Below are 12501 nucleotides of genomic sequence, written 5' to 3'. Positions count from 1 at the left end.
ATGATATGTTTGTCGGCTACCTGTTTCTGACAAACATTGCATAAATAAATACCCCACTAACTCCACCCCCCAGATCTCTTTGACATGTCTCTGCTTTTAAGGGGATGTCAACGATTTTTGTAAGCAGTCTTCTGAAAGGTAGTGGGTGAATTGCAGCTGTAAACTGCTCCATGTTTAACAAAAATATCTTAATCAAGTGTGCCCTCAGCCACTTGATTTGTAAGGAATGTGTGCCCTTGCATCTGTTGCTTGCACTTAATTCCTAGCGACGCCACCAGTTTGGGCTTTGGGGTAAGCATTTGCTAAGCACTGCTATAGTATGCCCAGATACTACCACAGTTTGCCAGAGGGTACCATCTTACAGCCAGGCACTCAAAATGCATATTTCCATGCCAATGCAAAAGCCAAACTGTTGGCTTTGACAATGCTTGTTTAGAGAAGATATACAGTCAAGACATGTCTACCCCATTATGATTTATAAAAACGTGCTCACAAGAAAATAAATGGGAGAGGGGAAGAAGTGGCCTTGCTTGTCTGACATTTCTTTTGGATGTGAGAACTCAGTGCATGCAGGTTTAAAAACTACAAGTGGAAACTCTGCCAAGGAGTTCACAACTGTAACTCGCATAGGGGGGCTGGGCAAGAGACCGGATAATCAAGAGCCCTTTTTAAAGGCGTGTTTTCTCAGTTTCTTGCTATTCCCTTTGTCCCTGGCAGGATCATTTTCCACAATGGAAGGCAATGCAGTGGTTCACTGGTCCCCACTCTAACGAGAGCACTACTCAGTCTGTGCAGGTCGCTTTGCAGTCCTGGCCTGATTTGAACAGTTAGCCATGCTAGAGTTTTGTTCCTGCACGCCTCCCAAGGATCATATCTTTTCACTTTGGGGAGTGGAGACAATGGCGATTATAAACTACGCGATTACCGGCTTGGCTGGACAATAAGGGCCCTTTCACATAGGGCTTAGGTCTTCACTTAATGGCCACCCAGGACAAGAAGTTCACAAAACCTCCAAGCTCCAATACCTGAAACCTTGGAACGGGAGGCAGGGTTCTGGGACATAGCTGCCAGACATCTTGAGCAGGACGAATTTTCGGTTGCTCACTTAGAATAATGTAATAAGTAACCAGGTCTTGGCTGAGGCCTGGAACGCCACGACGCAGTTTATTTATTCATGCAATGATTGTCGGATACCTGTTTCCTTGTGTCGACGTAAACAAATCAGTTTCCAGCCTTAATGTTTAAATCCCACAGAGACTTATCCTTGCTTTTATATTGGTTAGTCGTATATGTAAGGCTTTCTTCAGGACACAGTCAGTGCCCTGTATTACAGGGTACAGAATGTCACACGGTCAGTTGTGCAGTGTCTCAAGGTATCTATTTATACTCTTTATGCGCGATCTATTCAGTCGCGACTTAAAACGCCAATTCTTCTGAAGCCCGTCATTTTTTATCAGTCATTACTTTGACAAGTGTGGTCGAATTTACTGGTCTACAAGCAAAAGCAGCAGGTTTCAAGCAATCTGAGGTCCGATTTGGATAGCCGCCCGAACCTTATCAGTGTAGCGGCAATGTAAAGTTTCTATTTGGAATGCCGCGGCGTCACTCCCACTCGACCCGGACTCTCCCGATCACTACCCGGCATCAAGCATGGAGCACAAGAAAAATGGGGACTGTTTAGCATAACACGAATAGGCTAATTCAAAGTCACCCATCTGCTACTAACATCACTTTTTTGTTACAAAGTATTATGTGAATGAACACAAAGATCTAAATTGTCGAACAATTGTCTCTTTTACTTTTATTTGTATGTTTGATGAGATTTGCAAATGTGACCAAATGGTCTGTTTTATTACAGAATATAATAAATATATGAGATATTTTTGTTAAAATTGAGCCTTCCATCTCTTTATATTTGCTAAAAGATTGATGGTTTGTAAATACTCAGTCGGTCAAGTGGCACAGCGAGTAGAGCGCTCGCTTTGACACCGGTGCAGAGCCTGCTAACGCAGGTTCGAATCCCGGCGGGGCCAAACTCAGCCTTTCATCCTTCTGAGTTTGATAAATGAGCACCACACACCGTGGGTAATAATAAGCAGTGCTCAGATACCTGAGGGTTCGTAGCGCTATATAAATGCCAAATTATTATTATTATTATTATTATTATTATTATACATGGACATGGTGTGAGATCCAGTTTTGTCACCTCCGGTAAGGATATCGAAAGGTAGCTTGTTGTTATCCCTCTTTTTGTTTTTCTGTGCATTCCGTCCTTCAACAAGCCCCTACAAAAAAAGAGGACCTACGCTGTAAAAGCATGCTCATTGTTTTTTTATAAGGATACCTGTTTCCGACAAACATTGCATAAATAAATAAATTAACCAGGTTGTGGTGTTCAGTCCTCAGCCACGACCCAGTTAAATTAACCGCGTCATTGCTGAAGACTATCACTTCCTCTGATGAACCCATGCAAGGGGTCATCTGAGGAAGCTCCAGTTCACACGCATGCACTTTTTTTTCTTTTTTTCTTTTTTTTCTTTACTCTTCAGCCTCGCGGGCCACATAAAACGGCTTGGAGGGCCGCATTCTGGCCCGCGGGCCGTCGGTTGGACAACCTTGCTTTAGATGATGAAATTAGGGTTCCTTGCCCAGTGGCCATGACACTTCCGTCTTTTAAAGGGGCATTTTTCCCCAAGTAGAACGGTCTTTCCGTAGGTGAGTCGGAGCATTCAATGATCAAATGTTTGGAAGACTCAACTGACTTTTTGCAAAATCTACAAGTTATTGCTGGTGTCTTTGTCATGTTTAATCCACAGCATCTCTCTTGTTTTTATATGCATTCAACCGAAGCCTCAAGAACCGATTACGGTGGTGTCTTGATGTACATTTGAGATATTTCGGAAGGTGATCAAGACTATTTGCTGCTACTCCTATGTAAAGTGAGGTTGCTAGCTTACGACGTTGTTCATTGCTTTGTATCCAGTTCTACATTCTCATCGTTTTCTTAGCTAGCTGTGGATTTGACATCACTGTTTGCCATGTATAAAAAAGGGCCCATTATTAAAAATGTCCCAAAAAAGTGTCACATCATTTGTGACAGAAGAATTAACCAATTCCTCCCAAGACTTTTTCCATTTCATGCTTTCTATGAGCTATGACTTTCTTATAAATAGTTTGAGCCGTAATGATATCAAACCCGTGGGAGTAAGGCTGTCGTTGCCAGGTGGATAGTCTCCTGTACTTCATAGTTAAAAAGTTTAGGTGTTCAGGTTTCTCTGAGGCTTTGCACCCCTCCTACCACAGCTAAGGCAGAAACAGTGTCCTTCCAAGGACCTGTTTGAGTAGGACAGCTTGCGGGCTGCTCTTCGTGCTTTCAGCTATTGTTTTTTTCTGGATGCATTTCATGGAAGTAACGCTGTAAAGGAGGAAGGCAAGGACTAAGAGTGCTGCCATTTTTTTCCCATCGAGGAATGACGCATTCTTCCCCAAAGCTTTTTGTAACTTCCACTTGCGCTTTGCTCGGCATACGCGGTCTCCCTCCAACCTGATGGGATGGGGCCGAGATGGACACAAGAGTATGGAAAAATAATTCTTGCACTCTTACTGCGTGCTTTGCCTCCTTCACAACGCCCTCCCTTCCATCCTGTCATACTATGTGCTGTGCTTCAACCTTGCATGGTAGGTGACGGTTCGAGATGCACGTGGCTCGGCACGTGATTGGACACTCGCACTAGGTGTACAGTGACAGCTGTTTCCCTGTCCTGTCTATGGTGATGCTGTTCCCAACCAGTTGTGAAGGATGGAGCGGAAGAATGACGAGTACCAGAATCACCATGAAGGTTCCTGCTTAGGTAGCTTTTTATTTAAAGGGGGTTGTTTTGTAAGTGGGTGCTATTGACATTAGAATCTGACTGAGTGAATAATCAGCTTGTTTCTGGATCATCTTGAAATATTTTAGCCTGGGATCATAACGGATGCACACTATTTAGAAATAATCGGCATTTACTGTATCAGCACATGGGGATCATTATAGACCTCCTCTTAGCCAATCGAAATGCTTACCGTGCAGTCAATAATGACTGGTATTGACTGGATTCTGAACATTTCGTCTTCAAAAGCAGACAGGGAAAAAAGAATGCAATTTCCATGCAAAATATTTTTCAGCAAGACACTTCCTCCCTGGGAGGACCTTTTTTGTTGCTCGAGTATGCTATTTCTCACACGACAGAGAAAGCTAAGACATTGGAACTGCTTTCACTTTCTTATGGAGAAACTGTTTACTTGTATAGGTTCCCGACTGCGTGCTCGTGTTAAACCTGCTTCAGTTTAGCCAGGTTTCAAATAAAATGATTAACATTTAAAGAAAACCATGGTTATTTAAATACTGCAAAATAAAAGCCCATTCAATGTGTCTATTTATTTTACTCGCTCTTAAAGTACTTTTTTTTTTTTTTTTTACTTCACCACCCAAACATTTTTGCTACTTCCAACATCTGCTTATAGCCTCATAGATGTTGGGAGGTGTCATTATCTCTTGGGATACCGACCCTCCTCCACATATGACCCTTGGATTTTGCCTCATGCCATAACTTGGTGACGGGCCGTTATCTCACGATAATGACCCCTCCCTCGGCCTATAGTCTAGATGAGCTGTTTGCAGGTTGTTGCCAGGTGCACATTGATAATGATAATATGCAACCTTCCGGCATGCAGAGAGGAGAATAGGGTCCCTGCACTTCGAGAACAGCTCTGTACTGATCCACTTGCCTCTCCTCTTCTTACAGGTGCTCGAGTTGTCATCGCCTGTAGAGATGTGGCGAAAGGGGAAGCAGCCGCCAGCAAGATCCGCGCGGAAACTGGGAACGAGCAGGTGGTCGTTCGCAAGCTGGACCTGGCGGATACCAAGTCTGTCGGAGAGTTCGCAGAGCGCATGCGCAAAGGTACCACGCCAGAGGGGAACGCTTGCTTTTATCATAACAGCCAGGCTTTCATGGCATCTAGAGCCAGGCATGTTTTTGTAGCTTCAGGAAAGTAGAAAAACCAAACCTAAAGCCACCCCGGACACTGGTGTTAAATTTGAAAATATAAGTTTGAAAGATTGAAGTTTGGAAGGAAAACTGTGAAAACGCAAACGTTTGAAAACTAGCAACCATTTAAAAAAATAATGTGGAAGAAGTCATATAGTGGCACGAGTAAATGGAGCAGTGCCAACCTGTTTTTGAAGGGCACAATGTTCTGGGAAAGTGTGAGGTATGCTCCTCAGGGCAAAAGTAGGGTAGTAGGTAATGGGTGGGTTTCATCTGTCACAATCTTTAAAATAAAATACCAGTTGACAGGCTCGGGAACATGAAATAGAGGGCAGGACAGAGGGATGTCAGGAAGGCAAGAGAAGGGAAATCCCTTTAAGCGTGCATTTTATTGATTGATTGATTGATTGATGATCTGTGTTGTGCCCATTGCGGAGAAAGAAATGCACCAAGAAAATACATATTTTCAAGCTTACATTTTCGGGCTTAGACTTGGCAATGCAAAGTATATAACAAAAGGTGTATTTTCAAACTTTTAATTTTCGAGATTTAATTTTCAAACTTTGGTGCTTCAAAATGTACACGTTCAAACTAAAGGCCCCTATTCCTTGGCAAACCACTCTCTCTCTCTCTCTCTCTCTCTCGGTGATGCCAGTACAGGAACCAGGCCCAGTGCAGTCTTTTCACGGTATGCCAAGTCTTACACCTTCTGGATAGGGACTTGTGAAGATTATTTTTGCATTCACCTGAAACCCTAAAACATGGCCTTTCTTGTTGCTGAAAGGCTCAATTGATGCAATGTAACACCGGTATTCAGACATAATTTTACAGTCCATTGCGAATGGTGATTGAAACTTCCCGTAATCGTAGTGGCATTCTTTTGGGCAAATATTTGTTCAGCTGATGTTAAGTAATAGTGGGTGCTTCTCCTATGCTGCTCTTAGAAAGCTTCAAATTGCTGAGCAGGGAATGTGGTACGAATCAATGTAAGATTACATGGCTGAGCCTCGCACATTTCCCAGCGGAGCCTCGCACATTTCCCAACAGAGCCTCGCACATTTCCCACATTTCCCAACGGAGCCTCGCACATTTCCCAACGGAGCCTCGCACATTTCCCAACGGAGCCTCGCACATTTCCCAACGGAGCCTCGCACATTTCCCACATTTCCCAACGGAGCCTCGCACATTTCCCACAGTTCCCAGCAGAGCCTCGCACATTTCCCAGCGGAGCCTCGCACATTTCCCAGCGGAGCCTCGCACATTTCCCAGCGGAGCCTCGCACATTTCCCAACAGAGCCTCGCACATTTCCCACATTTCCCAGCGGAGCCTCGCACATTTCCCAGCGGAGCCTCGCACATTTCCCAGCGGAGCCTCGCACATTTCCCAACGGAGCCTAGCACATTTCCTACATTTCCCAGCGGAGCCTCGCACATTTCCCAACGGAGCCTCGCACATTTCCCACAGTTCCCAGCAGAGCCTCGCACATTTCCCAGCGGAGCGTCGCACGTTTCCCAGCGGAGCGTCGCACGTTTCCCAGCGGAGCCCCGCACATTTCCCAACGGAGCCTCACACATTTCCCAACGGAGCCTCACACATTTCCATTTCGCAAAAGAGACTCACACATTTCCATTTCGCAAAAGAGACTCACACATTTCCATTTCCCAAAAGACAATCGCACATTTCCCAAAAGGTCCTCGCACATTTCGCCTCACACATTTCCCATTTTCCAAAAGAGCCTCACACATTTCCCAAAAGAGCCTCACACAAGCACAGCGCGCACCCAAGCAAGGCCCTACAAGTCCCGCATGGCCGCAATACTTTGCTCCTGTTCTGGCGTGTGATCTTTCTTCCTTGTTGCTACACGAGTCTGCTAAGGATTTCAGGAAAGACTACATTTCCCAAAAAGTGAACAGCATTACCAATGACTTGACTGCACTTTTGTGCTATACTCATTTTTTGAAAAATACATTTTCTTTGTTGTCTAGGCTTGCTGAACGCCATTTTGGGGAGGTACTATAAAATCGTGAATGCGCGCGCACACCCAATCAAGTCCCTACAAGTCCGTCTTGGCCGCGGAGTTGCGGAGTTGTGGACCCGGGACATTAGGCTTGGAAAAACAAAGTCCTCTCATTGTGTGCATTGTTTTGTTATTCTGTCTGTTAATGTATGTTTTATGTATTCGCTATTCATTAATACAACTGCACGGTTCATGAGGGTGTGAGTTTACTCATGCATATGCAACCTTACACGTTAAAATCCAATATGCCAGATAAATCTAAGTTTTTAGATACTCCTTCACGCTCAGATTTGAATAAACCAATGGAAAAACCAAAACGAGCTTCTACAAGCAAAACTATAATACTTACTCCACGTTTAAAAACTCCAACATCTAGCAAAGATATTCGTTTGTTTTGCCCCCCTCTAAAGACTGCAGACATTGTGCCCTTGGCAAATCCGGTGCAATCCGATATCGCCAAGGTAACATCAGTGGGTAATGAGGAGACTGAAGACCCTGAAGACCAACGTGTATCTGACACTACCATCCTGCAGGTCTCATCTGACCCAAGTTGAAGAGATTTCAGAAACTGAGGAAAATGAGGAAGCATTTTCGGAAATCTCTATCCATGCAAGTAGCAGAGGAGTTGTATCATCTCCTCGGACAGCTTCTCCTGACTATCGCAAGCGATGCTCAATGGATTCTACCATCTCACTTTCTGCCTCCTATATTCAACCAACTCCGAGGTGATGACTATCCACCAAAGAACAAACTACACGCCTGTTAATCACGGTTTAATTGAAATCACCTTGGTGACTGTAAATTCGACAATACACAGTTTATTCAAATTATTTGAATCGCTCGAACTGAAAATTAATCAGCAGTCTGCCAAAATTGATCAGATAGCCACATGGATTGAAACACACTCTCATTATTACTCGCTACCTTCAATGCAAAAACAACCTATCGATATAGTGGATAATGTGGTTAATTCAAACATAACGACCCTCCAACCTGTAGCAAGTACAATAGTTCAAGGTTTGCCATCCTTTGGCCATATCATTCGCCCAATTGAAATTGATGCACCCATTACAGTGGATCCTAACTCGTCCTGGGTAAGCGTAGAAAATCATCCAACCACTGGCACTCAGAACTCAAAAAAACATTCTTATGAAGTCTTCAACAAACGGATTTGCATTAAAGGACGAGCAAGACATCTTATAACTAAACCTTATCAAACAAATAAAGCAAATAAAACAACTAATTCTCACTCACGTGCACAGGTGATTGATCTTACCAAACCCACTCAAGAACATCAAAAAATGAAATCATCACTAAAAGCCGTAACAGGACTGGAAACAGACAAGTAAAAATGAAGGCTCTACAAAACAAAAGGAAATGATTCCACCACAACCATTGAATCACTCACCTTTAAATCAATTAATAACCGTCCTCGAATCTGATGCAACTGATAGTTTGGCGGGACTAAACCCGCCCACAACTCCGGGAAGTCTATTCAACCACCATTAATAAATCCTCTCCTTCTGATCTCAAAAGAAAGAGGTTACAAAAAACATAAATGATCAGACTACAATAATTAAAGCAGCAGTGGAAGCTTATCTTTTACAGCGTGCTAATGAGATGAGATCGTCTCTCCAACAAAAGATGTTGGTCAAACAGCAGTTTACACAAGTAACCGTGGAGCTTCCAACGTCCGTATGACTCAACAGAGGATAGTTGAATCAGTGAAGACTCAACGGAAAAATTATTCTGATGAAAGAAATAACACATCACCAACCCATTGAGGAATGTAACCATAAAAACCAAAAGTTGGAACTCAAAAAGAATAAGTTTGCAAACTATCATACACTGATATTGAAATGTCGCGACGCCCCCCCTATGGAAGATACGATTTATCTAGAACAAGTATCTTAAATATATTTAATGACATACTTGAATTGGAGGACATCACGTCAGCTGACATTGATCAGGTTGAGTTCATATGCGATGTAAATCTATCCATTGTACGATTATGGATGAAATCGGGCTTAGTCCTAAATACATTGTGGAGAGCAGAAATTGAGCTTTTCAGAATGAGATTCCTTTTGGCACAAGACCCAGAACGTATGAACAAAGAAAAAACAGCCGAACAACAAACACTGATAAAAATCAACCATATAGAATGTCGATGTTTGTTTTGTGATTTGGGTCAAAAGACACAGACAGGAGGCAATATTCATACACAAGCATAACCATTACTTCAAGAGACCAAAAAAGAAAACTTCTTTTCACTAAAAAGTTGGAACACCAGGGGTAATAGCCATCTGCAATGGGGTCGACATAGTAGCCTTGCAAGAGACATGGATAACAGCAACACCAGTGTGGGATGATCATGACATGGTTCTTCTTCCGGCGATACCTGCTCAGAAAGGATGCCCCATGGCAGGCCTTCTAGTCGCAGTAAAGTCAGCACAGGCCTATAATTACACTCCTGGGCTCTCCCAACAATTTTATCCAACTTGTTAGAATCTCAAATGGCATTCAAGATCTAGCGCTTATTAATCTGTATAGGGGGGCGTGGCTAAGAGGGCCATGTAGGAGGACGCGATCTGGAGGAGCTCCCGAGATCCTGAAATGATCCTGGCGAAATAGTGCATAACAACGTGCCTATGACTGCTGAAAACACACATGTCGGTGTGTGAACGGTCTGCCTGCGCTTGGTGAACTTTTGGAAGGCGTGGGAGGAACGGTGGTGGAGTTTTGTGCGAAAAAGATAAGGAGCGCCGGAGACGGAAGACAAAACAAAATGGCCGATCAACGACCGGAGCAAAGGAAGGAGCAGGCCGCACGGTGGTCGGGCGATAGGAGCGGACTGTGTGCGCATTCGTAACTTGCGCGGAACGCAGGTCCCCTGGGTAATATTTAATAGAACAGTGAGACCGAAGGCAAAGCAGCCCACGTTGGATGACTTTCCCAAGACGTCTCCTGGTCCGGAAAGTTCCAAGAGCAAGGATAAGTCGCCTGCAGGCGGCATGCCTGTGACGGGTACTAACCAGGAGGTCCTGGCTGCGATTGCGGACTTGAAGGCGGCCTGGGAGGCTAAGCTTGAACTGGCCGTAACTGAGCTGAAAACGGCATTGGACCTTAAGGTCGGTGAGGTGCAGGAGGAGGTGAATTTACTCCGACAGGACGTCAGATCCCTGGCGGAGCGCACTGAGACCTTCAAGAAAGAGGTGAGCCCGAACACCGCGGATTGTGCCTCCCATAAGGCCGAATTGCATGCCCTGGTGCAGAGAGTGGGCAACTTGGAGAACAGAGCGGAGGAGGCGGAAGGACGCGCCCGACGGAATAACATTCGCATCGTGGGCCTGCCAGAAGGATCGGAGGGCCACGATCCCACGGAGTTCATCGAATCTATGCTGTTGCAGGAGATACCCGGAGGAGCCTTATCTCAAGGATTCGCGGTGGAACGTGCGCATAGAGTTCTAACAAGGAGGCCGCCACCGGGAAACCCACCTAGGCCAGTAAGTGCCAAAATCCTTAATTACCGGGACCAGGAGAGAATACTAGAACACTTCCGCAAGGGAGGAACGATTACACGAGGAGCGGCAAACATAACGGCCTACCTGGACTATACCCTGACTGTGTAGCGTAGCCGTATGAACTTTGGGACGGTAAAGCGGAGATTGAGAGAGGCGGGCCATAAATACAGGTTGCTGTACCCGGCAAAATTAAAAGTTTTCCACAAACACAAGACTTTGTTTTTTGAGACTCTGGAGGACGCCATGGGATGGCTCGACGCGCAGGGATGTCCCCAGGAGCCTGACGTTCGGACGGGAAGAGGAGATGGAGGAGATAAGTAGTGGGAGTTTGAGTTTGTACATGAGGCTACAAGAAAAAGCCAGAGGGCTGTATCTGTATCGCGTGGGCAGGTGGGATTTGCTGCACGGAAGGGGGGAGGATACTTATGAGCTATGGGGGATCTTAAGATCGTAACGTGGAATGTCAGGGGACTCAATAGTTACTTAAAGAGGAACAAGGTCATGATGTATTTGAAAAGACAGTAGATTGATATTGCACTGTTGCAGGAGACGCATCTGACTCGTGAAAAGTTGGAACTGGTGGGGAAGAAGTGGAGAGGTATTGTAGTAGGTTCTCCGTATTCTGCCTACGCTAGGGGAGTGTTGATCTGGGTGGCACCGCACGTTCCGCTCCAACTTACACAAGAGGTGGTGGATACAGAGGGGAGGATGGTCATATTGAAGGCACTGGTGGAGAATAAAGAGGTGTGCATTGTAAATACTTATGCCCCCAATCAAAACACGGCGGCATATTTTAGGACTCTGTGTACCAACCTGGGTACGTGTGTGGGTGGGGTGGTTATTTGGGGAGGGGATTTTAATTGTGTGCTGAACCCCAGGGTAGACAGATCTGATGATAACATTGATAGGCCCACCCCAGCGGCCAGGGCATTGCAGACACTGCTCGACGACTTTGGGCTGGCAGATGTTTGGAGGCTGAAACATCCTAATGAGGAACAGTATTCACATTATTCAGCCCTGCAACAACTGCACACGAGACTTGATTATTTTTTTGCCATGCCAGATGTGGTGGTAGAGACCACCCAAATAGAATACAAAGCGAGGTTCCTGTTGGACCACTCGCCTCTGGTCCTGGGATGGCAGTACTGCCGCCCCAGAGCGCGGATACCGACGTGGCGCCTCCGGGCTGAGGCGCTCAAGGATCCGGTCTTCAGAGAGAATATCAGGGATGAGATCATACATTATTTCGAAGAGAACGCTGGCAGTGTGGATTCGGCGGGCACGCTCTGGGAAGCCTTTAAGGTGGTATTGCGGGGTGCTACCATTGCTAAATCAAAGGGCCTGCAGGGTGGGGTCCTAACGGAGTTAGGGGAAGCTGAGGATGAACTGGAACGGGAACTCAATAGGGGAGGGGGGGATGCGGAGCCAGTACATAAACTACAGCAGCGGTGTGCGGAACTTTGGGAAAGGCTCTGCAACCTTAACTATAAGAAGTATGTTGAGAGGCAGCATGCAGGTGGGGATAAAACGGGCCGTCTCTTGGCGTGGCTATACAAGAATGAAACCCCTAAGCCCCCGATTAGGACGATAACCAGAGAGGATGGAGAGGAAGCGAACACCCAGGAAGGAGTCAATGAGGCATTCTTAGATTATTACAGGGCACTATATGAGGACAAAGGGGGGGGGGGGCAGCCGAGAGGAGATAAGGGAAACTTTAAGAGATATGGGATTACCTAAGATTAGTGCCGAAGAAAGAGAGGAGCTGGATGCACCGATTACTTTGGAGGAATTGGAGGAGGTGGTCAGGCAGCTGCCCACCAGTAAGACCCCTGGTGCGGACGGACTTCCTAGCGAATTTTATAAAGCATATAGAGAGGAGGTACTCCCTCCCCCCCCCCCCCATGATGCTAGAAATGCTTAATGAATCGTTTGAGG

General features: G+C 45.5%; 1 protein-coding gene across 1 annotated transcript in view; it reads left to right on the top strand.

Moving 5' to 3' along the window:
* Positions 1 to 12501, top strand: part of LOC138527493 (retinol dehydrogenase 12-like) — a 254129-nt gene that overhangs the window by 174767 nt on the left and 66861 nt on the right. Inside the window, exon 3 of the mRNA XM_069638729.1 lies at positions 4785 to 4940. Coding sequence (XP_069494830.1) covers positions 4785 to 4940 — 156 coding nt within the window. The remainder of the gene's footprint in view (positions 1 to 4784; positions 4941 to 12501) is intronic.

Source organism: Ambystoma mexicanum, chromosome 14, assembly GCF_040938575.1.
Source record: "Ambystoma mexicanum isolate Mex_15411 chromosome 14, UKY_AmexF1_1, whole genome shotgun sequence".
Classification (NCBI taxonomy): Eukaryota; Metazoa; Chordata; class Amphibia; order Caudata; family Ambystomatidae; genus Ambystoma; species Ambystoma mexicanum.
The sequence above is the reverse complement of the archived record's forward strand: the minus strand, read 5'-3'. Positions and strand labels throughout refer to the sequence as shown.